Here is a 23,733-nt window from a genome sequence, read left to right on the forward strand (position 1 = left end):
TATCATTTCCTGGGGTGTCATAGTGGACTTGGTGACCCTCCAGACACGAATTTGGGTTTCCCCCTTAACGAGTTTATGTTCCCCATAGACTATAATGGGGTTCGAAACCCATTCGAACACTCGAACAGTGAGCGGCTGTTCGAATCGAATTTCGAACCTCGAACATTTTAGTGTTCGCTCATCTCTAGTCCTGTGTTCTACTTAAACAACAGAGACAGCAAGTTTTGCACACTTATAGGATTCAAAATGAAAGGAAATATTTTCAGTAATCTATAATTTCAGTGACAATTAAAGATTGTCAGGGCTCGGATTCCCCGAATCTACCTCCATAATCCTGTTGATAATGGTATACCAATATGAAAAAATTTCCAAATATCTGTTTTTCTGTGCTTCTGTATGTCCCATTTTTATAGTTGGTAACTATACTGCTAAGTGCCCTTTCACACACACAGGTAGTCTGGGTTTGACATACCATGTCAAACTGTGAGTTATTCGAGCAACAACTATTCTTCGTAAACTAGTTAAACAGTTTCTAGAAAAAAAAACAAAAAAACATAGAAGTCATATCTCCTCTTGATCTGTGCTATATCATGCCCTTTGTTAAAGATTTCCTGGTTTGTTATTCAAACATATATATTGTACAACAGAATAACCATAGCATAGAGCTAAGCCCAATAAAGCAGCCTAGAGTATGAGATGAGTAGCCTACACATACGGTAAGTAATATCCGTGTGTCTACCATTGCATAATTATTGTAATCCTCTCCATATAAAGTTGCTATATTCTTCTCGTGTTCCAGGTATCTCATGGCTATTTTACCACTTTTGCTTTTGGTCCTCGGCTTATTTCGAGTCAATGAAGCCACTGCCCAGAAGCCAAACATATTGTTGCTTCTGGCTGATGACCTCGGAATTGGAGAAGTTGGTTGTTTTGGGAATAACACTATAAGGTAAAGCATTTTGGAGTTAGTGGGTTTTTTTTTTAAACATAGCTGTCATATTGGTGTCAAATCGGAAAAAAATGCAAGGGCATATGAATATGCTACTCCATTTTATGCAAAGTCAATTGTTTGCTTATACCTCTTCCACCCCCAACAGAATTCCAAACTTGTTAGGCTGAATTCACCCGTGGTATTTTGGTCAGGATTTTGAGGCCGAATCCGCCTCAAAAACCTGACCAAAAAGACGGCTGCCATTGAATTCAATGGGAGCCAGTCAGTTCTTTTTTCCAGGAGCCGGAACAAACAAAAAGAAGCGACAATCTTATTCTGAAGGCGGATTCGCCTTGCAAATGTGCCTGAAGACACTCCCTCCTCCTGACTACGCCCATTCATTTGGGCCTAATCCGGAGTGGAGTGAGCGACTGGATGCCGATGCACTGCACTGGTATCCAGTCGCAGCTACCCCTATTTTGGACCGGAACCTGAGAAGGCCTCCATGTCAAATTCCAGTCCAAAATACCCCATGTGAACCCAGCCTTGTAGCCGTCCTGTCCAGTGCTGCTACATTTACTTCAATAGGAGCTTCTGGCCTCCAGACAGAAAGAGGTCATCAGTATAAAAATTATTTGGGTCCACTAACCCCTTCTTTAAATGATATATTCAGATAGGATATATTTAACTGTTACAGGGGTTGTCCTGTTATGGACTCGTATTCCTTATCCACAGAACAGGGGATAATTGTCAAATCTCTGGGGGCCTGAGCGCTGGGTCCCCCAGTCATTAGGAGGCCGGGGAATGGAAAGTCCCTATGGCCAACTTATGAATGGAAGTGCCAGTGCATCCATAATGGGACAACCCCTTTAAATTAACACAACGGAATAAATATAAGTTCTTGTATCATTTCAGAACTCCCAACATTGATAGACTGGCCAGAGAAGGTGTAAAGCTAACTCATCACATATCTGCAGCTCCTTTATGTTCCCCAAGTAGATCAGCGTTCATGACTGGCCGATATCCTATCAGAACAGGTAATAAATGTGTATCTATTTATTACTGTTAGGCTATTACTAACCTTACAGACCAAACTTCGGTTGTAATCACTGCATTAGAAGATTGCAGGTTTTTTTAGAAAAAAAAATCTTGTTTCTATTATCTTTCTGCAATAATTTGAAAGACATATAATTTCCAATATGTATCAATGTCACGAGACTTCCTCCCAATTAGGCCCATTCAATCGGACCTAATCCAGAGTGGAATGCCACGATGGGATGCCGGTGCACTGCATCTTGGTTAGCCGTGCGGTATGTTCACAAGTGGAATCAATTTTCCGCCGTGTGAATATACCCTTAGGCCCCACCGCAGAGGACTAATAAACAGAATAATGGGTCTCTCAGCTTTCATAGTAAAGTACCCCCAAATGGAGATGCAGGGAATCAATAGGGGCAGGAATAACCCCTTACTTTGTAATACTACTATTAAAGAGGACCTTTCATCAGATTGGGCACAGGCAGTTCTATATACTGCTGGAAAGTCGACGGCTTTCCTGATCTGTGCCCTGGGTAAAGCGCTATCGGTCCCGGTACCGTAGCGCTTTACAGTCAGAAGGGCGTTTCTGACAGTCAGTCAGGAACGTCCTTCTACACAGCATCGCCTATTGTGCTGTAGAGTGTGAGCGAAGAGGAAAGCCCCCTCCCTCTGCTCACAGTGCTCGTCCATAGACAAGTATTATCAGGAGGGGAGGGGGCGTTCCTCCCCGCTCACACTGTACAGTGCGAAAGGCGCTGCTGTGGAGAAGGACGTACCTCACAGACTGTCAGAAACGCCCTTCTGACTGTAAAGAGCTACGGTACCGGCACCACTTTACCCAGGGCACAGATCGGAAAAGCCGATAGTACGCTGAATTCAGCGCACTGTCGGCTTTCCAGCAGTATATAGAACTGCCTGTGCCCAATCTGATGAATGGTTCTCTTTAACTATTGCATCTAAGGAGTTAACCAAACACATCCTATACCCTCAGTTCCTTGCCATTGTGACCACACTTGCAAAGCCTTCCATCTTACTCCAACCAAAAAGGTAAAAGGAGCCCATAATTTTCCCCATATGAGGAAACTAGTGTTATATTTGATTTATTATACTTTGGGGTTTCCTATTTAGAGATGAGCAAAGTTTTCAAAAATTCAATTTGGCCGCTTGGCTTAATTTCCCAAAAAGATTTGGTTCAATGCAAATTAATTTGTGGCAAATAACGTTAAAAAAAATCAGCTATTTCCTAACTGCAGAGAGCCTGTATAATGGTGTAGGACACTGTGCCTTGCAGTAACATACATGGGAAGTCTGCTAATAAACACACACATGACAGGCGTCACTCTTAGAACCACTGCACACCGCACTTATTTAGCTAAATACGGGGCCAAAACTGACCAACTAACTCAAGTGTAAACTCAGCCTTACAAGTGCCAGGTATAAAGAACCGTACAGAGGCCCAAGATCCTACTGTAGTGTGAAAGAGCACACTCCTTTGATCCCTCATCTGCTGATTCCACATAGATGTCTAGAGAACCTGTTCTAGTAAATGCTTATACAAGTACAGCTCCCCTGACAGAGTTCAGATGGCGTCAGCAGTAAGTTTGTGCTGACGTCACTGATTATTTTGCTTTTCCTCTGATCTATCAAAACAATAAACCCAAAAAAACGGATCCTGTCTGTTGAGCATCACCTTCACTTGGTCAGGATTTGGTCAGTAATCCATCAGTATTGCTGATGCCAAAAAAAGAACAGGAGTGGATCCAAAACAGTGATGACACATGAATGGAATATTTCATGTCTTCTGTGTTTTGTACCCACTCCTGCTTTTGGCTACCAAATCATAAGCCAATTCTGATGGGACCATCAGGCCTTACAGCTGCTACACAGACAGGATCCATTGTGCATCTCATTTTTTTCTTCCTTTTGACAGATCAGAAAAAGGGTTAAATAAATGATGATGTCAACCAGGCCAAAAAGGCAAAATAGTGGCCCGGTCATGGAGTGGGGAGGGTGGGAACAGCATGAGAAGTAACATAATGTTGAGGTGGCAGCAGCTGAGGAGGCCACAGAGTGACAAGATGACTAGGGTTAAGCGATCGAGATGGGAAAGGCGATTGAGTAAATTTCACGATCGCGATCGGAATTCCAATCCCAATCTTTTTAGGCGGGATCGAGGTCGGAGGTTATTTCCTACAATGCTTTGCTACTGGCCAAGCATTGTGGGAAAAGCTAACAATGTTAGCTAGGTCCCATAGGAATGAATGGATGCAGCCAGCACACAGCCTGTGCCAGCGTCTGGCCGCTTAACCCCCTGCACGCCAGCTGCGTCCATTCATTCTAATGGGAGACTAGCTAGCATCTCTAGTAGCTAAGGCTTGGTTCACATATGCTGATGTGTTCGGTCAGTAAGGGCCCGCATGAGGACCCCTACGGATGGAACACAAGAGCAAGTGCAAGCACTGTGCAGTTCAAGTGCACAGGCCACATAGACGATAATGCCCATGGGCATTATTACTTACCTGCACAGAAGCGCTGCCGCTGGTCCGGTCCCCTCTGTTCTCGCTCCTCTTCTCGCCTCGCTGCCCCCACCTCCCAGGCTAGTGTTACAGACCTAGGAAGAAGGCGGGGCTTGTGGCTTAGGAGAGAGTGGGCAGGTACTGGGAGGGGAGCACTCACGTCTCCCCACCCTGTACCCGTCCACACTCTCCTAAGCCACAGCCTTCTTCCTAGGTCTGTAACACTAACCTGGGAGGTGGGGCAACGAGGCGAGAAGACGAGCGAGAATAGTGGTGACCGGACCAGCGGCAGCACTTCTGTGCAGGTAAGTGGACAACAGGGGGGACTGAAGTAGCCTGGGGATTTTTTAATCACTACACAGCATGGAGTCTAACAAAGCGTTCCATTTTTAGACTCCATGCTGTGTAGTGAATAGGATCGTTTTTAAAATCTGATCTTCGATTATTAAAAAAATCCCATTGACTTGCATTGGGATCAGAATTGGGATCGGGATTGGGTACGAATGGAAAATGATCGGAAATCGGATTTTAAAAACAATCCTGAAATCTCAAGATCGGCTCAACCCTAAAGGTGACATAATGTGGAGGTAGCAGCAGCATAAAGAGGCCACGGAGTGACAAGGTGACATAATGTGGAGGTGTCAGCAGCATGAGGAGGTCACGGAGTGACAAGGTGACATAATGTGGAGGTGTCAGCAGCATGAGGAGGTCACGGAGTGGCAAGTGAACATAATGTGGAAGTAGCAGCAGTATAAGGAGGCCACAGAGTGACAAGGTGACATAATGTGGAGGTGGCAGCAGCCTTAGGTGTAATTTTCTCACTTCAACACACAATTACATATAAACCACTTATTTTTTGCTCCACTAATATACGCCAAGAAAAGACGTTATAACAGATAATTGCAGAAATTAATGGATAATTCTTTTTTGGCGACGAATGCACAGAAAAAAGGTCTGTAATTTTGCTGCGCATTAGTATAATGGCAGTCAGTGCAGCAAGGTGTAGTAGGATTATTCCTATTACCCAGGCTGCAAACACCCCAAATGAACCCTGTTCTGCTTCAATACTCTGTATAAATTCCTCCCTTCTTTTCCCTACACTTGTAATGCTCTTTCCCTGAACTTAGATTAAGCTAAATATAAGTTTTCTACCACCTTCCCTAACTCCTGCTGACGTCTCTGCACTAAGTACAATGGAAAATGATGGAACCTAAGATGGTGGAGGGTATTTATAGGGCTGTGGCATCACAGGGCTGGCTGCTGATTGGCTGCACGCATGGCATTGTGGGTGATCCCAGAGTGCCCCTTGTCCTAACATGTACAGCAGTCATTATTGAAAAAAAGTGATTTGTTACCATGAAGCGTGAGGAAATCCGGATCCGATGCGAATTGAATAATTCCTGAATTTCAGATCAAATTCTACTTTGTCAGCTTTGATTCGCTCATCTCTAGTCCTCTTACTTATTTTGCATTAAGGTAATGAAGCTTCTGCATCTGCTGTGTTTACCAGTCTTTGTAGAATACTGGTCAGTATATCAAAGGTGACTTTCCAGGAATTGGTCCAATCCAGGTCTTCTGAATGACTGTACAGTAAATTTAGTCTCGAGCATGTTAAACATTAACACTTGTAAGTAAAGCTTCTCATAGTTGCTTCATTGTTAAATAACTCTATAATGGTTGATGTAAAGTGGAATCTTTCACACTTTAAAGTGATATTTTACCTATGGGAAGATTGGACATGTTGCTTCTTTTTCCTGCTAGCTGAAAAAAAAATCGGTAGCAGGAAAAATAAAGCTAGTGACTCCCACTGAAATGAATGCGAGATCTTTTTGAAGGCGGATTTTGAGGTGAATTCTGCATCAAAATCCACCTGCAAAAAACTCTGTGTGAACATACCCTAGACAGACTGTCTAGGAGGGAGGGAGTGTCTTCAGGCGGACGTTCGTGGCTGAACCGGCCGCGGCATCCGCCTGAAGAATGAGCATGTCACTTCTTTTTTCTGGGAGCTGGAACAAACAGCTCCCAGAAAAAAAAAACTGACCGGCTCCAATTGATTTAAATGGGAGCCGTTTTTTTGGTCAGGATTTTGAGGTGGACTCCAACTCAAAATCCTGACCAAAATACCCCGTGTGAACTCAGCCTTCGAAGTGGTGGGCTCATGTGATTGCTGTGGTCAATCACTGACCTGAGTGGTCACAAGTAATGGGGATTCGCTGGCAGAACCAAAGATTGGGGGTAAGGTGAGTATCATTTCTTTATTTTATGCCATCCCACAGTCCCAGAAATTATCCCAGAAACCCCCTCCACATGATAAAATCAATAAACTCATCCCTCACGAAGTCCTTGAAATGCAAAAAAAAAAACCTGTTATTGTCTTTTGCATTGAGCAATCCTCATGTATTCAGCGACCTTTTCTCCCAATGTAAACCTGCTTCGATGTTTAAGGATTGGTTCACACTAGCGCTTGTATTCCGTCCACAAGGAGTCCGCATGAAGACCCCCCCGAACGGAATACCAACGCTGATGCAAGCACTGTGCAGTTAAGCACACAGAGCCCATAGACTATAATGGGCTCCGTGTGCTTGCCGCGCACTGCCCGCACAATTCATTCATGCGGGCAGTGCGCAGCAAGCACATGGAGCCCATTATAGTCTCTGGGCTCCATGTGCTTTGCTTCACACATCGCTTGGACATATGCATCTCTAAATATATATACTAAGAACCTCATGTTTGTTTTTGTAGATTTTGCTGAGATCTAATGACAGACATTTGTAAAGTGCTTTTCTCACATGGAACATTGTCAAGTAGGGGAATTAATGGCTGTTATACAGAAATTCTTCCCCCAACATGTGCAAAGGTCGGGTGTTTTACAGTAAGACAATTTACTTATCAATATGTTTTTGGCATGTGGGAGGAAACCATGGTACCCAGAGGAAACCCACATCCATGCAGATGCCTTTGGTTGGAATCAAACTCAGGAGTCCAGTGCTGCAAGGCAACAGTGCTAACCACTGAGCCACCATGCGCCCATTGTGCCCCCTCCCCCCCAATCTAAAGTAATAATAAAACATACATGCAGTGCACAAAAGGAAAAAGCTGACAAGGTGTCCATAGCCTATTAAAAATATTCCTTCAGAATGCAAACCCTATTAAACACTAACAACCCTAACCATTAACATTCTGGGAATTTTTTGGATATATTAATAATGAAAACCATAGCTACGAATGCCTGACACTTGCTTTCTTTTAATTAGATTTTTTTTTATTAGGTATGACCGGTCATGATGATGGTGGTAAAAAGGTGATACTGTGGACTGGTGCATCTGGAGGACTTCCCACAAATGAAACAACATTTGCTAAAATCTTAAAGGAGCAAGGTTATTCTACAGGAATCATTGGTGAGCAATAAATTCTGCTAGTGGAAAAAAAAGCTAGCAGAACTCATTGAAATCAGATTCAGCGCCAAATATAGCGCCATTTTCCTCCGTGTGAATGGACCCTTAGATTACCGTATACCTCCCAACCGTCCCGGATTCTGTGGGACATTCACAGATTCGGTGTCCTGTCCCTGTTGGCAGGAGGTATGTCCTGGTTTCAACTCATCGGCATCCAGAGGACGCTGATGAGTTGAATACATATGCGAGCAAAGCAGGAGCTATCACAGACGTCACTCACATCGCCCCTACAACTCTTTGAGTGAGATTGCAGAGAGCTGCTGGGGAGCGTTGGAAGGGTGAGAATTAGTGTTTTTTTTGTGTTAAACATTGAGGCGGAACATAATGAAGGGGGCTCATGAAACTGGGAGCAGATGAAGGGAGGGGTGCAGCATGAAACTGGGGGCAGAGATTGAGGGGGGAGCCATGAAACTGGGGGCAGAGATGGAGGGAAGGGAGCCATGAAACTGGGGGCAGAGATGGAGGGAAGGGAGCCATGAAACTGGGGGCAGAGATGGAGGGCTGTGAGCCTCAAACTGGGGGTAGAGATGGAGGGGAGGGCATGAAACTGGGGGCAGAGATGGAGGGGGGGGACATGAAACTTGGGGAAGAGATGGAGGGAAGGGAGCCATGAAACTGGGGGTAGAGATGGAGTGGAGGACATGAAACTGGGGGCAGAGATGGAGGGGGGAGCCATGAAACTGGGGGCAGAGATGGAGGGAAGGGAGCCATGAAACTGGGGGCAGAGATGGAGGGAAGGGAGCCATGAAACTGGGGGCAGAGATGGAGGGCTGTGAGCCTCAAACTGGGGGTAGAGATGGAGGGGAGGGCATGAAACTGGGGGCAGAGATGGAGGGGGGGGACATGAAACTTGGGGAAGAGATGGGGGACATGAAACTGGGGGCAGACATGGGGATATGAAACTGGGGGCAGAGATGGGGGACATGAAACTGAGGGCAGAGATGGAGGGGGAGCATGAAACTGGGGGCAGAGATAGAGGGGGCATGAAACTGGGGCAGAGATGGAGGGGGAGGCATGAAACTAGGGAAGAGATGGAGGTGGGGTTATTGAACTGGACAGAGATGGAGGGGGGAGGCCATGAAACTGGGGGCAGAGATGGAAGGGGGGAACCATGAAACTAGGGGGCAGAGATGGAGGGCTTGGAGCCATGAAACTGGGGGTAGAGATGGAGGGGAGGACATGAAACTGGGGGCAGAGATGGAGGGGGGGAGCCATGAAACTGGGGGCAGAGATGGAGGGCTGGGAGCCATGAAACTGGGGGCAGAGATGGGCGGACATGAAACTGGGGGCAGACATGGGGGACATGAAACTGGGGGCAGAGATGGGGGGACATAAAACTGAGGGCAGATGAAGGGGGTATATCAAACTGGGGGAGAGTTGGAGGGGGACATATAATGTATGGGTGACTGTAGGAGGATTATACTGTGTGGGGGCACATGAAAAATGAATGAGAATGGGCGGAGTCAACATAAAAGTGTGCGGGGCTAAATTTGCCATGGTGTGCTGTATGCGCCACGCAGTTTGTCCCTCTTTCTGTTCTTCGAAAGTTGAGAGGTATGGTACCGTACCTTAAAAAAAAAAAAAAGTGTAAGTGACCAAAGATTAATTTTTGGACACAGTTATTTTGGATTTTACATTAGCAATCTTTTGATAATTCTGACATATTGTGATTTTTCCAAATTTTAATTCCTACATATAAAATGAATATATGGTAACATTGTCACACATTCCTGGTGGTTTTTTGGGTTTTTTTTACAGGTAAATGGCATCTTGGAGTAAGCTGTAACACTAGGGATGATTTCTGCCACCATCCATTAAACCACGGCTTTGATTATTTCTATGGCATGCCTTTCACCTTAGTCAATGACTGCGAGGTAACAAGAGAAAGTGAGACTGCTAGAGGCTTTAAGAAGGAGTTATGGTGTCAGGTGCAGGTCTTCTTCATCACAGTGCTTACACTTCTAATAAGCAAGTCGTGGAAATGTATCAACATTCCCTGGACACTTATTGTGGCCGGCACCCTATGTGGCACATTGTACTTCCTATATTGGTACATAGCCTTTCAATTTCTACCATATTGGAACTGCATATTTATGAGGAACTTTGAAATAGTAGAACAGCCGATGGACCTGGAAACAAGAGCTGGTCAAATAGTGAAGGAGTCCAAGGCATTTATTAACAGGTAAAGCTTACATTGCTATACTGTACATTGCACTGTAGCAACAAGTACAGTGACTAATATTTAAGTACTGGTAACACATTGTCCATTTTTATGAGCATTTATTCAGGGTAAATGGCTCACATTTACCAATCAGTTATCACCGGGTTATGTAACCAAAAAGTAAGAAATGGCTGCAAGTTTGCTAAAAAAAAAAAAAAAAAGAACTTTCCCATCAACACATTATACAGTACACTTTGGGGATCCAGGATTTAAGGTGAGATAAGCAAGACACTACAGTTCTCTATCTTTTTGAATGAATAATTCTTCCACAGCTCAATCTATAGAACAAGACTGGGTAGATGGATAGGTTGGTGTTTGGAAGTCAATTGTCTGGATAAAACAAATAAAAACCTACAACATAACTTTTATTAAACCATATAAAGATACAAAAAGGTGTCAGTCAATTGCAACAAAAATATTCATCTATGTCAAAACCTGACACTTAAAACTGTATGAAAAAGCAACTCTCAGGGCTGTTTCTAATTTACATGAAAATGGAGCTGCAATGAGGAAACAAGGACAGGGGTCCTCAAACTTTTTAAACATGTATTTAATGCTCCACAGTGGCCCCCTTCCCACACAGTATTAAATGCTCCACAGTAGCCCCCCTCTCCACACAATATTAAATGCTTCACAGTAGCCCCCTCCCCACACAGTGTTAAATGCTCCAAAGTAGCCCACTCCCCACACAATATTAAATGCTCCACAGTAGCCCCCCTCCACACACAGTATCAAATGCTCCACAGTAGTCCCCCTCCCCACACAGTATTAAATGCTCCATAGTAGCCCCTTCCCCACACAGTATTAAATGCTCCACAGTAGCCCCCCTCTCCACACAATATTAAATGCTTCACAGTAGCCCCCCACACACACACACAGTATACACACATAATTATACTCACATGAAGTCCCATGAAGAGCCGCCAGGTGTACTTCTCCTTCAGGCTCTGAAGACTTACATCATCGCGCCTGCGCCAGGGCAGAGGTCACACCCTGCAGTCAATGTATGCCATGGTCGCACATACAGCTGAAAGAAGGGATCGCTCACTAATGATTATCCTGTACCGGATTACCTGTTAGTGAGCAATCCAGGCGACGGCCATCACGGCCCTAGGAGCGCCATTATAGGTGTGACCCTGCCGGCGGGCCAGAAAAATGTCCTCGGGCCGTAGTTTGAGCACCCCTGGTGTAGAAGGTCCACCGCAAGTTTCTGTCATTAGTTTGGTAACATTTTTCCTGCTGACAGACTCCATTTTTAAATCTAGTTTTGCTCACAGGGAAAACCACTGTCATGTCCAATCCTATGAAAACTTCCTGGTAACTGTGGGCAACATTACCTCATAGGAACAAAAAAATCCTCATATGGGCACCAGGATCGATTCTTCATACAGGAAGTTGTTTGAATTTTTTTTTTTTTTTTTTACATGATGAGTTATTTTGCAGTTTTTGCCGGGTTTTTTTTTTTTTTTTTGCTCCAGCACACTGTATGGACCTCGAAAATTCTCTTTTAAAAAAAAAACTAGCAGTTTTTCATACGATTGTTGCAAAAAATCCCATCAAGAACCACATTAAGGCCGAGGCCCCACGGGTCAGAAACGCCGCAATTTGTGCAGCATTTTACAGTAACTGCAAAGTGGATTGGATTCTTGCAAATTCCATGCCCACTTTGCTGTAAAAACCGCAGTGCAGATACGCTGCGATTTCCAAAAAACGGCGCGGTATTGGAAATCGCAGCATGTCAATTATATCTACGGAAAGTCTGTGGAAGAAATCTCTACGAACTTTCTGTTTAAAGCGATGCAGGAAGAACCGCGATGCGTTTCTGCAGCGTTTTTTCCCACAGCGCTGTATAGCTGCGGGTCGTCCCATGGGGTCTTAGCCTAAGGCCCCACATTGCGGAAACGCAGCTTTTTTTGTTGTAGATTTTGTTGCTGTTTTTTGAGCCAAAGCCAAGAATGTCTACAAAAGGAATGGGAAATATATAGGAAGTTCTTATACTTCTACCTTCTGGTCAACCCACTCCTGGCTTTGGCTCAGAAAACCGTAACAAAAAAACCTGCTTTTCTGCAAGTGAAAAAAACAGCTAGAGCTAGGGGCTAGAGCTAGGGGTGTTAAAAAAACTGCTGCTGACACCAATAGAAATTAATCGGAGGCTTTTTTGAGGTGGATTCCACCTGCAAAAAACTCAATGTGGACATACCCTAAAATGTGTATGCCTGTAAGTTATATGGATGTCACACAGTACTGTATATTGTTTGAGTAAATACATTATTATATTATGTTTCAGGAATAAAGACGGACCGTTTCTTCTTTTTGTATCTTTCCTTCATATCCACACCCCTCTCTATACTACTAAGAAGTTCAGAGGGAGAAGCAAACATGACTTGTATGGGGACAACATAGAGGAAATGGACTGGATGATTGGCAAGTTCCATATACACACTATTATTATTATTGTATTTAGGGGGTTGTTGAATAAAGGTTTAGTCCATCCACTTTCTGAACTAATATAATCCAGAACACTGGACGTTACCCCCATATCATTATCCCACAATTATTTGTATGGAAGAGAATAATCTAATATCCTCCAAATATTCATGTTTTAGATTGAATGGTGTTTCTAATGTTCACTATGTTGTAGATCATTTTGGTTTTTGGGTTTTCTTAAAAAAAAAAAAAAATTCTGAATTTTGGTTATTGTGAGAAATAGCCACAATGTACTAGGCCCTTTAGATAGTGAATAATTATTGTCTATGAGTCAACATAAAACCAATTAAAATATGACTCATTGATATTTTAGCATGAGCAGAAACTTTTTAGATGGCACTATCCCCGGTGAAATAGATAATTGGTATTTTAACTTCAATAATATCTTTTGATAGTTTGCCATGTTTTCTTCAGTGTTCAGTTCTTATAACAGAGAACGAACTTTAGTTTATCATCTTTGCTGATTGTAGTCTTTAGGCTGGATTTTAGACCACCGTTTGCTTTTCCGTGGCCGTAAATTAAAGGCATAGGCGGTGCACGAGGGACACGTGGAGCCACGAAAGCAGGGCCGTAAAGTAGGACAGGAATAGAACCTGTTCTAGATTTTGCAGCCTGGACTTTTGATCCGTGTAATTCACAGTCATGTGTAAGGGCCCATAGAAATGAATGAGTAAGTGTGCTATCCGGGAAGAAACTATATAGCACACTGATCCTGGCCACAGTCGTCTGCAAGAGGTCTAAGGCTAAGTTCTTCTTTTCTTTCTAAGTTTTTGGTCAGGGTTTTGGCAGAAATCCTCCTCCAAACCCTGAATTAAAAAACGCCTCACCATTCAAAGTATACAAAACACTTCTGAGTCTTTTACGCAAGCGGCAAAAAAAAAAACAAAAAAAAAACGAGATGTTCATTCTTTGTTGAAGCCTGAGCGTTCTCCGGCTTGCGGCTTCAATGCAAGTCAATGTGAGCCAGTTTTTCCTGCTCACGTTTTTTGGTCAGAAACCTGAAGCGGAACCTGAACCGTTTTTGGCAAAAACCTGATCAGGGAACGCCAGGCGTTTTTTTTTTAAATATAATTCATGACCACATCCCAAGAGGAAACGGATCAGGAAACTCCTCAAAAAACGCTTCAGGAAACTTCTCACGCATTTTCCAGGCCAATTTTGACAATGCCAAAACCCTGACCAAAAAACTCCGTGTGAACTTACCCTAAGAGTTATGTCTTGGCTTCGGTCAGTCTTATATCTTCTCACACTTGCACAGAAGTCTTCCGCTTTATTCCTATTGAATACTATTTTATGTTGATGAGCTAAAGCACATTTTACATGTATTCAATCTAAGGGGAGAGATGAGAATTGATTTGTGCTGGTTGGAAAGGTATGGTGGTAAAAGTAGTATGCTTCACTCCTTAATGACACGACCAAACACTATCTTTAAAGGGGTGTGCCACTATGGGCATTTATCCCCTATCCACAGGACAGGGGATAAATGTCCAATCACTGCAGGTCTGATCTCCAAGTCCTGCAATGAGAAAGAATGGGGGCCCAAAAATCCCCCTAAGGCATCCTTTTGAAACGCCAGTAGGCTTGCATTACCAGTGCTCCATTCTCTTCTATGGGGATGCAGGCACTAGCCAGACCAGGTGTACTACTATTCCAAAAGGGATTTAATCCAGGCAACATGGGGTTCAACTTTATTATAAAAACTGGACTCACTCTAGTGGGGAAGTGGTCAGCCCCACTCTGGATGTGTACCCCTCCACAATTTGAGTCGAGTGCTGCCAGACCAGAATCCTAATTTATATGCATAAACTGAGTTCCTCTTATCAGGACAGGATTAACCAGGTATGAGGTTCTGGCAGCCCAGGGAGACTGATCTGAAAATACATATCGAACACCATAGAAACCGTGATCATGTTTGACTGCAGCATCTAAGGGGTTAATTACATCAATCACAGCTCAGCTACAAGTGGGTGTGCTGGAGAGGGGTGTTAGGTGTGAGAGGTAATAATATGGTGTTAACTCTTGGATGACAGCACCGTACTACTTACAGTGCTTGTCATTAAGGGGTTAAAGGGGTTTCTCCATTACAATATTGATGTCCTATCCTAAAGATAAATCCCTAATATCAGATCTGTGGACCGGACACATGACACTGCCATCAACTTGCTGTTCTGAGCATCTTATGCACAGGAGAATGCAGGAAGCAGATGGTGTTCTTGTGTCTAGCCCAAAGTCACTGCAGCTTAGGTGATCGGCACCGACACAGAACATGGCTGTATGAATCCTGCGCCATTCACTGTGTTGCAGTTGCTTGGTGGGATTGTCAAATGTTGGGTCCCCACAAGCATGGTACTGAGTACCTATCCTTGGTGTATTCAGACTCTCTAGACAGTTACTTATTACAGTAGGTCAGGAGCAGATGAGCGGTGTAGCATTAATTGTGTATGTATATGTAGGATTTTTATTTCTACCTTTTTCGTCTGACAGGGCAAATTCTTGAGTCTATTGATCAAGAAGGGTTAATAAACAACACATTCACTTACTTTACATCTGACCATGGTGGATACTTAGAAGGAATGGATGGAAGTCCTCATCTTAAGGGCAGCAATGGAATTTACAGAGGTAAGGAAGCTAAAAGTCTGTTATGACATAATAAATTGAATATTGTGTATGCTACACCTTCTTTTCCCAGTATTTGAGTTATTTTATTTTTTTTATTTATTTTTTTAAACTGAAAATTTTGAATTTTCTATATTTCTGCATAAATTTGACCTAAAATTACATCATGGGAGAAAAAAAAAAACAAATAAGTCAAAAAGATTAGACGTGGTCATTTATTTATAGAAGAAAATTATCAAACATTACATATTTGTGAGTGACCAATGTAAGTGAACCATTAGGCTTCCCAGATTATTTGAAGGAGAAAGTAGTCATGTGTTTTCTATCAATGGGATCAGGTGTAAGTGGGAAACCTATTTTGGTTAAACAGGGATATATTAAAGTATGATCTTCACTGTTTGTGTAAGTGCATCATGGCATGAACAATGGAGATGTTGAGGACCCTAGAATAAGGGCTGCTGAGGATCATCAGGAAAGGGTTACCAAACATCTTTAAAGAATTTGGACTCAGTTTATAGTCAGATCATGTACAAATGGATGAAATTCACAACCATTACTTATCCCATTAGTGGTCTACCGACTAAGATCACACGAAGTGTATACTAGTATATTAAGGGTATAATAGTCTGCGTAGTCACAAAGGAACCTAAGGTAAGATCTAAATCAGGGGTCCTCAAACTAGGGCCCTCGGCCCACCGAGGACATTTTTCCGGCCCGCCGCATGTGGCCCACTGGCTGTCACCTGGATCGCTCACTAACAGGGAATCCGGTCCAGGATTCCCTGTTAGAGAGCGATAGCTGCTTTCAGTTGTATGTGCAACAGCTCTTCATGGGTAAGTATAATACTGTATGTGTCTTTGTGGGGGGCATACTGAGGAGCATATAATACAGTGTGGGGGGAATGTACTGAGAAGCATATAATACTGTGGGGGGGTGTACTGAGGAGCATATAATACTGTACAGTGTGGGGTGTGTATTGAGGAGCATATAATACCATATAGGGGGTATACTGAGGAGCATATAATTCTGTGGGGGGGCTGTACTGAGGAGCATACAGTATAATACAGTGTGGGGGTGTACTGAGGAGTATATAATACTGCATGTGGGGGGGACGTACTAAGGAGCATATAATACTGTGGGGGTGTGTATTGAGGAGCATATAATACGGTGTGGGGGGTATACTGAGGAGCATATAATTATGTGGGGGGGGCGTACTGAGGAGCATACAGTATAATACAGTGTGGGGGTGTACTGAGGAGTATATAATACTGTATGTGGGGGGACCTGCTGTACAGCATATAATACTGTGGGGGAATCTACCGTGAAGCGTATAATCTTAATAATAATTATATTATATTATATATTATAATTTTTTTTTTAAACTATATTTCGGCCCTCCAATGGTCTGACGGATAGTGAACTGGCCTCCTATTTAAAAAGTTTGAGGACCAATGCTCTAAACAATTATATGATTCTCTAACATTAGCTAATGTTAGTGTTTATTAATCTATTATGAGGAGGACACTGAACAATGGTGTGTATGGCAGGATAGCCAGGAGAAAACCTCTGCTCTTCCAAAAACATTGCTGCCCACCTGTAGTTTGGTAAGACAAGCTAGAAGACTATTGAAACAATGTTTCGTGGACAGATAAGACCAAAATAGAGCTTTTTAGTTTAAGAGAGTATTGTGGTTGAAGGAAAATACTGCAGTCCAGCCTTAATGCTCAGATCATTTCTCTTGCCCTATTGGGTAGGACATTCAGTCTGACCCTTTGTCCAAAAAGAATGGGCACCTCTGTTGTGTACTATACATTACTAGAGGAGTTTTATGCCTAAGTAGCATTCATCCAATTTCTAGCTAACTTTGCGTACCTTGTGCTTTGGTCTGTACACACTATAGGTGGTAAAGGTATGGGAGGACTGGAAGGCGGTATACGAGTACCAGGAATCGTACGTTGGCCAGGGGTTCTTCCTGCAAATACTGTTATTGATAAACCAACAAGCCTCATGGATATATACCCAACAGTAACTAAACTTGGACAAGGCAAGCCACCACAAGACAGGTATGGAAAAGAAATCTAGTGACCCTTAACTAAAGTTTTTACTTTGATTTGTAAAAGTATTTGTCAATGATTAGAAAAAAAATGAGCTTGTGTCAGAAATGGTGCTACTTCGATCCATAGTCTGAGTAATGTGATGGATGCCCTAACAGATTCTCTTATATGGCTGACCCCCCCAAAAAAACACTAGAAGCGCTTTAGTGGCTGGAATAAAGACTTTGCTGAATTTGGCTGCCATTAATAAGCAGAGGTAGAAATGTACTGGATATGGTACACATATCAGTATTAGGAAAAACACCTCAGGCCGCCTCAGGTTGCGGAGCAAAGTACGGGTAGCTGCGACTAAATGTTGGTGCAGTGCACCGGCATCCAGTCGCGCACACCGCTCTGGATTAGGTTCAAATGTAGGGGCTAGTTGGGAGGGAGTGTCTTCAGGCAGATGTCGTGAGACGAATCCGCCTGAAAGAATGAGCATGTCGCTTCTTTTTTCCGGGAGCCGAAACAAATGGCTACAGAAAAAAAAAACTGACCGGCTCCCATTGATTTCAATGGGAGCCAACTTTTTGGTCAGGATTTTGAGACGGATGCGGATATTTTGAGCCTCAAAATCCTGACCAAAATACCCCGTGTGAGCTTACCCTAACGAGCTGTGCACCTGTGTGTCCATCACATGACCATGACTATATATCACATGACCATGGGCTGTATATCACATGACCATGGACTGTATATCACATGACCCTGGTCAGAATATCATCCACTAGAGGTAAGCAGAATGAATAACTGCAAGCAGAGTTTCTCAGACCATAGCTAAAGAACAGGCTTATTCATAGTACATTGCTGTATTTACTGCAGCTTTTTATTACAGGCCATAACATATAATTTTCTATTTCAGAATAATTGATGGCAAAGATTTGATGCCACTTCTGCAAGGACATGTAGCTCAATCTGATCATGAATTTATGTTTCACTACTGTGATGAGCACTTACATGCAGTTCGATGGCAACAGCCCAATAGTAAGTATAAGTATAATAACTTTGTTAAAAAATTTTCTACTGTACGTGCAAAGGATGAATAAAGTACTGTAAATGCGGGACCTTCAGAGAAGGTAAGTTGCTGGGACAATCAGACGGAGGCAAAGGTGTTCAGCTCACACGTGTAGGTTTATTGGTAACAGTTCAGACAGTCCAGCAGTAAATAAAACAAATTGGCTTTCCTCAGCAAAACGGGTAACTCAAAATAGCTTGCTCCAGCACAAAGGATAAATTCAAATAATATAAGCAGTCCTTACTTGAGGTACAAGAAAGTAAATTTCCAAGGTTTTTTCTCACCCACACACCAGGGGATTTGTTTAAGCTGTTCCTCCAGACACATAAGGCAGTGTGTCTAATCAGGTTCTCCTACAAGAGACAACCACACCCCCTTCCCATGGGCAACCTCAGGTCTTTAATAGCTGACCACTTTGGTCAGCCAACAAATCAGGACCGGAGCATAGGCTTGGGTTTACAACCACTCCTAAATCCTGGTCCCATACTCCAGCCAGTCACCACGTGGATACCAGCCACCTCAGCGGAATGTACCTACCATCTACAACTTGACCATCTGCTTGTCTACATATCCCCCCCCTCTGCCCAAAGCCGACGGGCTGGGCACCTATAGCGGAGAGGCAGTGGATCCTAGACAGGGCATCTGCATTGCAATGAGCCTTCCCTGGTCTATGTTCCACCACAAAATCAAAATCCTGTAATGCCAGGAACCACCTTGTTACCCTCGCATTATTGCCCTTGTGTTTGCTCATCCATTTAAGCAGGGCATGATCTGAGATGAGCCTGAACTTTCTACCCAGCAAGTAATATCGGAGAGAGTCTAGAGCCCACTTTATTGCCAGACACTCTCTTTCTACAATAGAGTAGTTTCGCTCTGCAGTGTTCAATTTCCGACTCAAGTACATGATGGGATGTTCCTCCCCATTAACTTCCTGAGACAGGACAGCCCCTAACCCGACCTCTGACGCATCTGTTTGTACTAAAAATTCTACTAGTAGAACTAGTACTGGTTGTCTACAGAGCACCATTTTTAGATTGCTAAATGCATTTTCGGCCTCTGGTGACCACTGAATCATCACCGACTTTTTCCCTTTTGTGAGATCTGACAAAGGTGCTACCATACTGGCGAAATTAGGCACAAATCGCCGGTAATACCCCTCAATCCCTAGGAAAGCCCTCACTTGTTTTTTTGTGAGCAGACGGGGCCAGTTTTGTATGGCTTCCACCTTATTATTTTGGGGTTTAATCATACCTCTCCCCACAACATACCCCAGATACTTGGCTTGTTCCATGCCTATGGCACACTTTTCTGGGTTGGCAGTAAACCCTGCTTCTCTAAGGGAATCCAAGACAGCCTGAACTTTACTTAAATGGCTGCTCCAGTCTAGGCTGAAGATGACAATGTCATCTAAATAGGCCGCTGCATAACTCTTGTGCGGAACAAGGATTTCATCCATTGCTCTTTGGAAGGTGGCCGGGGCTCCTTTCAAACCAAATGGCATTGTAACATATTGAAAACAGCCATCGGGAGTAGAAAAGGCAGTTTTCTCTCGGGCGTCTTTTGTCAAAGATATTTGCCAGTACCCTTTAGTGAGGTCCAGAGTGGTGATATATCTGGCTGTACCCAACCTCTCAATAAGTTCATCCACCCGGGGCATAGGGTAGGCATCCATTTTTGAAACTTCATTAAGTTTACGGAAATCATTACAGAATCACCAGGTACAATCGGCTTGGGAACTAATACAATTGGGCTAGACCATTCACTCTTTGATTTTTCAATCACTACCAAAGACAACATTCTTTGAACCTCTTCGGAGATCACCTGTCTACGGGCCTCAGGAATCCTGTAAGGTTTCAGCTTTACTTTTACCTGTGGTTCTGTAACAATATTGTGTTTAATCACACTAGTACAACCTGGCAAGCTAGAGAACATATCTTTGTTATGTTGTAAAAACTCTTTGGTCTCCTGTTTCTGCGAACCAGATAAAGTATCAGCCACTGTCACCTTATGGCATTCGGGCTCAGTAGCCGCAGGAGGGCAGACTAGTGCGGCCAGTGACTCCCTTTCTCTCCAGGGCTTAATCAAATTTACATGGTAAAGTTGCATCGGCTTTCTTTTGCCTGGTTGGTGCACTTTATAATTTACTTCCCCAATTTTTTCCAGGATCTCAAAGGGTCCCTGCCACTTAGCCAAAAATTTGCTCTCCACAGTGGGCACTAATATCAAGACCCGATCACCCGGACTGAATTCTCTAATTCTTGCAGAACGATTATACAAATTTCTCTGAGCTTCCTGTGCTCTTTGTAAATGTTCCCTCACTATGGGCATTACTTTGGAGATTCTCTCCTGCATTTGGGAAATATGGGGTGGCTTCAGACTCCCATGTCTCTTTAGCCACGTCTAGTAGACCACGGGGATGTCTACAATATAGCAGCTCAAATGGGGAGAACCCTGTAGAGGCCTGTGGCACCTCCCTAATTGAAAACAACAGATATGGCAATAAACAATCCCAATCCTTCCCATCCTTTTCCACAGACTTTTTGAGCATTGCCTTCAAGGTCTTATTGAACCTTTCTACAAGGCCATCAGTTTAAGTATGGTATACAGATGTTCTCAGCTGCCGTATTTTCAATATCTTACATAATTCTTTCATGACTTTGGACATGAATGGTGTACCTTGATCAGTTAGGATTTCTTTAGGAATTCCCACCCTAGTGCATATGTGGAACAACTCTTTTGCAATGCACTTAGCTGTGGGATTTCTCAAAGGGATGGCCTCTGGATATCTGGTAGCATAGTCTAACACTACCAAGATGTACTGTGTCCTCTGGCAGACTTTACCAATGGTCCGACTATATCCATGGCAATCCGCTCAAATGGGACTTCAATGATGGGTAAAGGCACTAAAGGGCTCCTGAAGTGAGACACAGGAGCATTGAGTTGGCAAGTGGGACAAGACCGACAGTAATTTTCAATGTCTTTATAACATCCTGGCCAATAGAACCTCTGAAAGACCCGTTCCCTGGTCTTATCTGACGCCTCTGCGACATCGCTATTCTCCTGCCCTGTATGAAGCCAGCAGCGGCAGGAGCGATGTTGCTATTCTGCTCCTCCATCCCCCCCCCCCCTCCGGAATAGCAGCATCGCTCCTGCCACTGCTGGCTTCATGCAGGGCAGGAGCGTAGCGATGTCGCAGGCACCCGTGTCGGCGTCTACACTCCCCGGCATCCGCCTCTCTATTACAGCGGATGCCGGATCTGTATTGCATTGTGAAGGCTGGAGAACCGACTGGTCTCACCCCTTTTGCCGCCCGAGGTGAACTACAGAAAGCCGCCCCCCCCCCCAGGAGGAGGGGGCGGAGCGAAGGGGCGTGGCCGAGGGAAGGGGGCATGGCAGAGCAAAGGGGGCTGTGCTTAGCGCCGTTCGCAGGCAGAGAGCAGGCACGGAGATGACCTGCTCTCTGCCTGAGCGTGAGGGGAGGCTGCTGGATCAGCGCTGCTCCAGTGGCCTCCCCAAACCACCGCTCGGTGCTAAGCCAGTCGAGGACAGCTTGTCCTGGACTGGCTTAGGTAATCAAAAATGCCGCCCTCCCTGGGGTCCTGACATAGCGCCGCCTGAAGCGCTCGCCTCAGGTCGCCTCATGGGAGGTGCGGCGCTGGTCTCACCATCTATGAGCGTGCACGCAGGGCCAGCGGCATCTCGCCGCTGACTTTGCATATGTAACCCCGCCCACCAATGACGCAACAAAGCAGGAAAAAATAAGAATTTACAGCAGCGAAGACTGGTGAGTATGCAACGTGGGAATACCCCTTTAAAGGTTATAGCCGCATCCCTGATGACATCATACAAAAATAAAAATTACTGTAATGAAGAGGAAAAACTATTTTAGAAAGTTTTTTAGTAGCACTTAGTGTTATTAAATTTTTTTTTAAAAAAAGTAAATATCAGATACGATTTCCCTCCTATTTTATATATATTTTCCCAGATATAAAATAACTTTAAAAAAACATGCAAAAATAAAAACATAAAAATAAAGCCCCATGTGTCCCCAAAAAAAGACACAGAAATTAGTAGAATCATACAAATGATAAAAATGTTACAGCCCACACATTCACACATACAAAAAAATCTAAAATGTGTCTATCCTGGACCAGAAATTGGCCCGGTACTGAAGTGGTTAATGATGTAATAACCTATTTTTCTCATCATCAGGTGATATTGTTTGGAAGGTTCATTATATTTCTCCGAAGTTCGCAGAAGGGGCTGGAGCATGTTATGGTTCTAAGTTGTGTTCCTGTAGTGGGGAAAAAGTCGTCTACCATGTTCCTCCTCTGCTCTATAATCTCTCCAATGATCCTTCAGAGAAGAATCCTCTCCCTAATGATTCAGGACTATACGGTGAGGTGCTGCAAACCGTACAAGAAGCTGTAGCACACCATAAAGCATCCCTACATGTGGTGCCCCGGCAGCTGTATGGCTTAAACAATGTCTGGAAACCTTGGCTGCAGCCGTGCTGTGGAACTTTTCCATTCTGCTGGTGCAATAAACAAAGTGCCAAATAATTCTTACAGGGATGTCAAAGCTTCTGTTTAAGTGAATCCTACAAATAAAGTCATGTTTAGGTCTTAGTTACAAAGAGTTCCAGAAATATTCCAGATTGTCATGCTATTAAAATCTGTATATTATTTTTGTTCTTGTCTTGTATTTATTTACACATTTTGACTACTGTCTGAATTACAGGGTTAAAGAGTTTTTCACATCTCTAATATTCATCACTTCTACATAAGATGAATAAAAAGGGACTAACATTGGCAAGGGAAGGCGCATGATGGGTTAAAATAACATGGGAAGAATATGCAAATCTGTCTCCCAAGATGTAAACAGGGAAACAGTGCCTCTGTTATGCTGCCCTCTATAACTTCGCATCATGCAGCAAAGGCTTCTGGGAAGTTGGGCATGTTGTTCAGGGTGCTTGCTATAGAGGGCAGCATAACAGAGGCACTGTCTCCCTGTTTTACATCTTGGGAGACAGATTTGCATATTCTTCCCATGTTCCTTTGCAATGGAGCAACTATGGCTGTATAAGTCTCCACACACCTGAGAAGGTGGTCTCTCCCTAAGGATAGACGTTATCCCCACAATCGGGTTAAAATAAGTGATGCCTCGCTGATCCTTTGCATTGCCCATTACCTAGTCTAATCTCTTTGGGTAGAACCATCAATCCTTCATTATCAAACCCATCAAACCTTCAGTATTGCCTGTCATACAGATATTTCCTGACAAGGGCATCATTATAAATCACTGAAAAAGACACAATGATGTCAGATGAAGCCATGAGTCTCTGAAGAATACAGGTGGGCCCAA

At 43.7% G+C, this 23,733-nt stretch overlaps 1 protein-coding gene across 1 annotated transcript; it reads left to right on the forward strand.

Moving 5' to 3' along the window:
• The first annotated feature begins 806 nt into the window (after positions 1–806).
• Positions 807–22,931, forward strand: LOC142194512 (arylsulfatase H-like). Its single transcript, XM_075263673.1, has 9 exons — positions 807–949; positions 1,847–1,968; positions 7,752–7,880; positions 9,696–10,119; positions 12,446–12,582; positions 15,130–15,264; positions 17,162–17,324; positions 18,217–18,338; positions 22,582–22,931. The coding sequence occupies exons 1-9, from the start codon at positions 807–809 to the stop codon at positions 22,929–22,931; spliced, it is 1,725 nt and encodes a 574-aa protein (XP_075119774.1).
• The last annotated feature ends 802 nt before the right edge of the window (positions 22,932–23,733 follow it).

Source organism: Leptodactylus fuscus, chromosome 2 (genome assembly GCF_031893055.1).
Source record: "Leptodactylus fuscus isolate aLepFus1 chromosome 2, aLepFus1.hap2, whole genome shotgun sequence".
Classification (NCBI taxonomy): Eukaryota; Metazoa; Chordata; class Amphibia; order Anura; family Leptodactylidae; genus Leptodactylus; species Leptodactylus fuscus.

Bases quoted from the DNA above. Each gene is read 5' to 3' on its own strand.
- LOC142194512 (XM_075263673.1), top strand. From the start codon at position 807: ATGGCTATTTTACCACTTTTGCTTTTGGTCCTCGGCTTATTTCGAGTC. The intron at 950-1,846 runs GTAAAGCATTTT...GTATCATTTCAG, and splicing joins TTTGGGAATAACACTATAAG to AACTCCCAACATTGATAGAC. The intron at 15,265-17,161 runs GTAAGGAAGCTA...TACACACTATAG, and splicing joins CAGCAATGGAATTTACAGAG to GTGGTAAAGGTATGGGAGGA.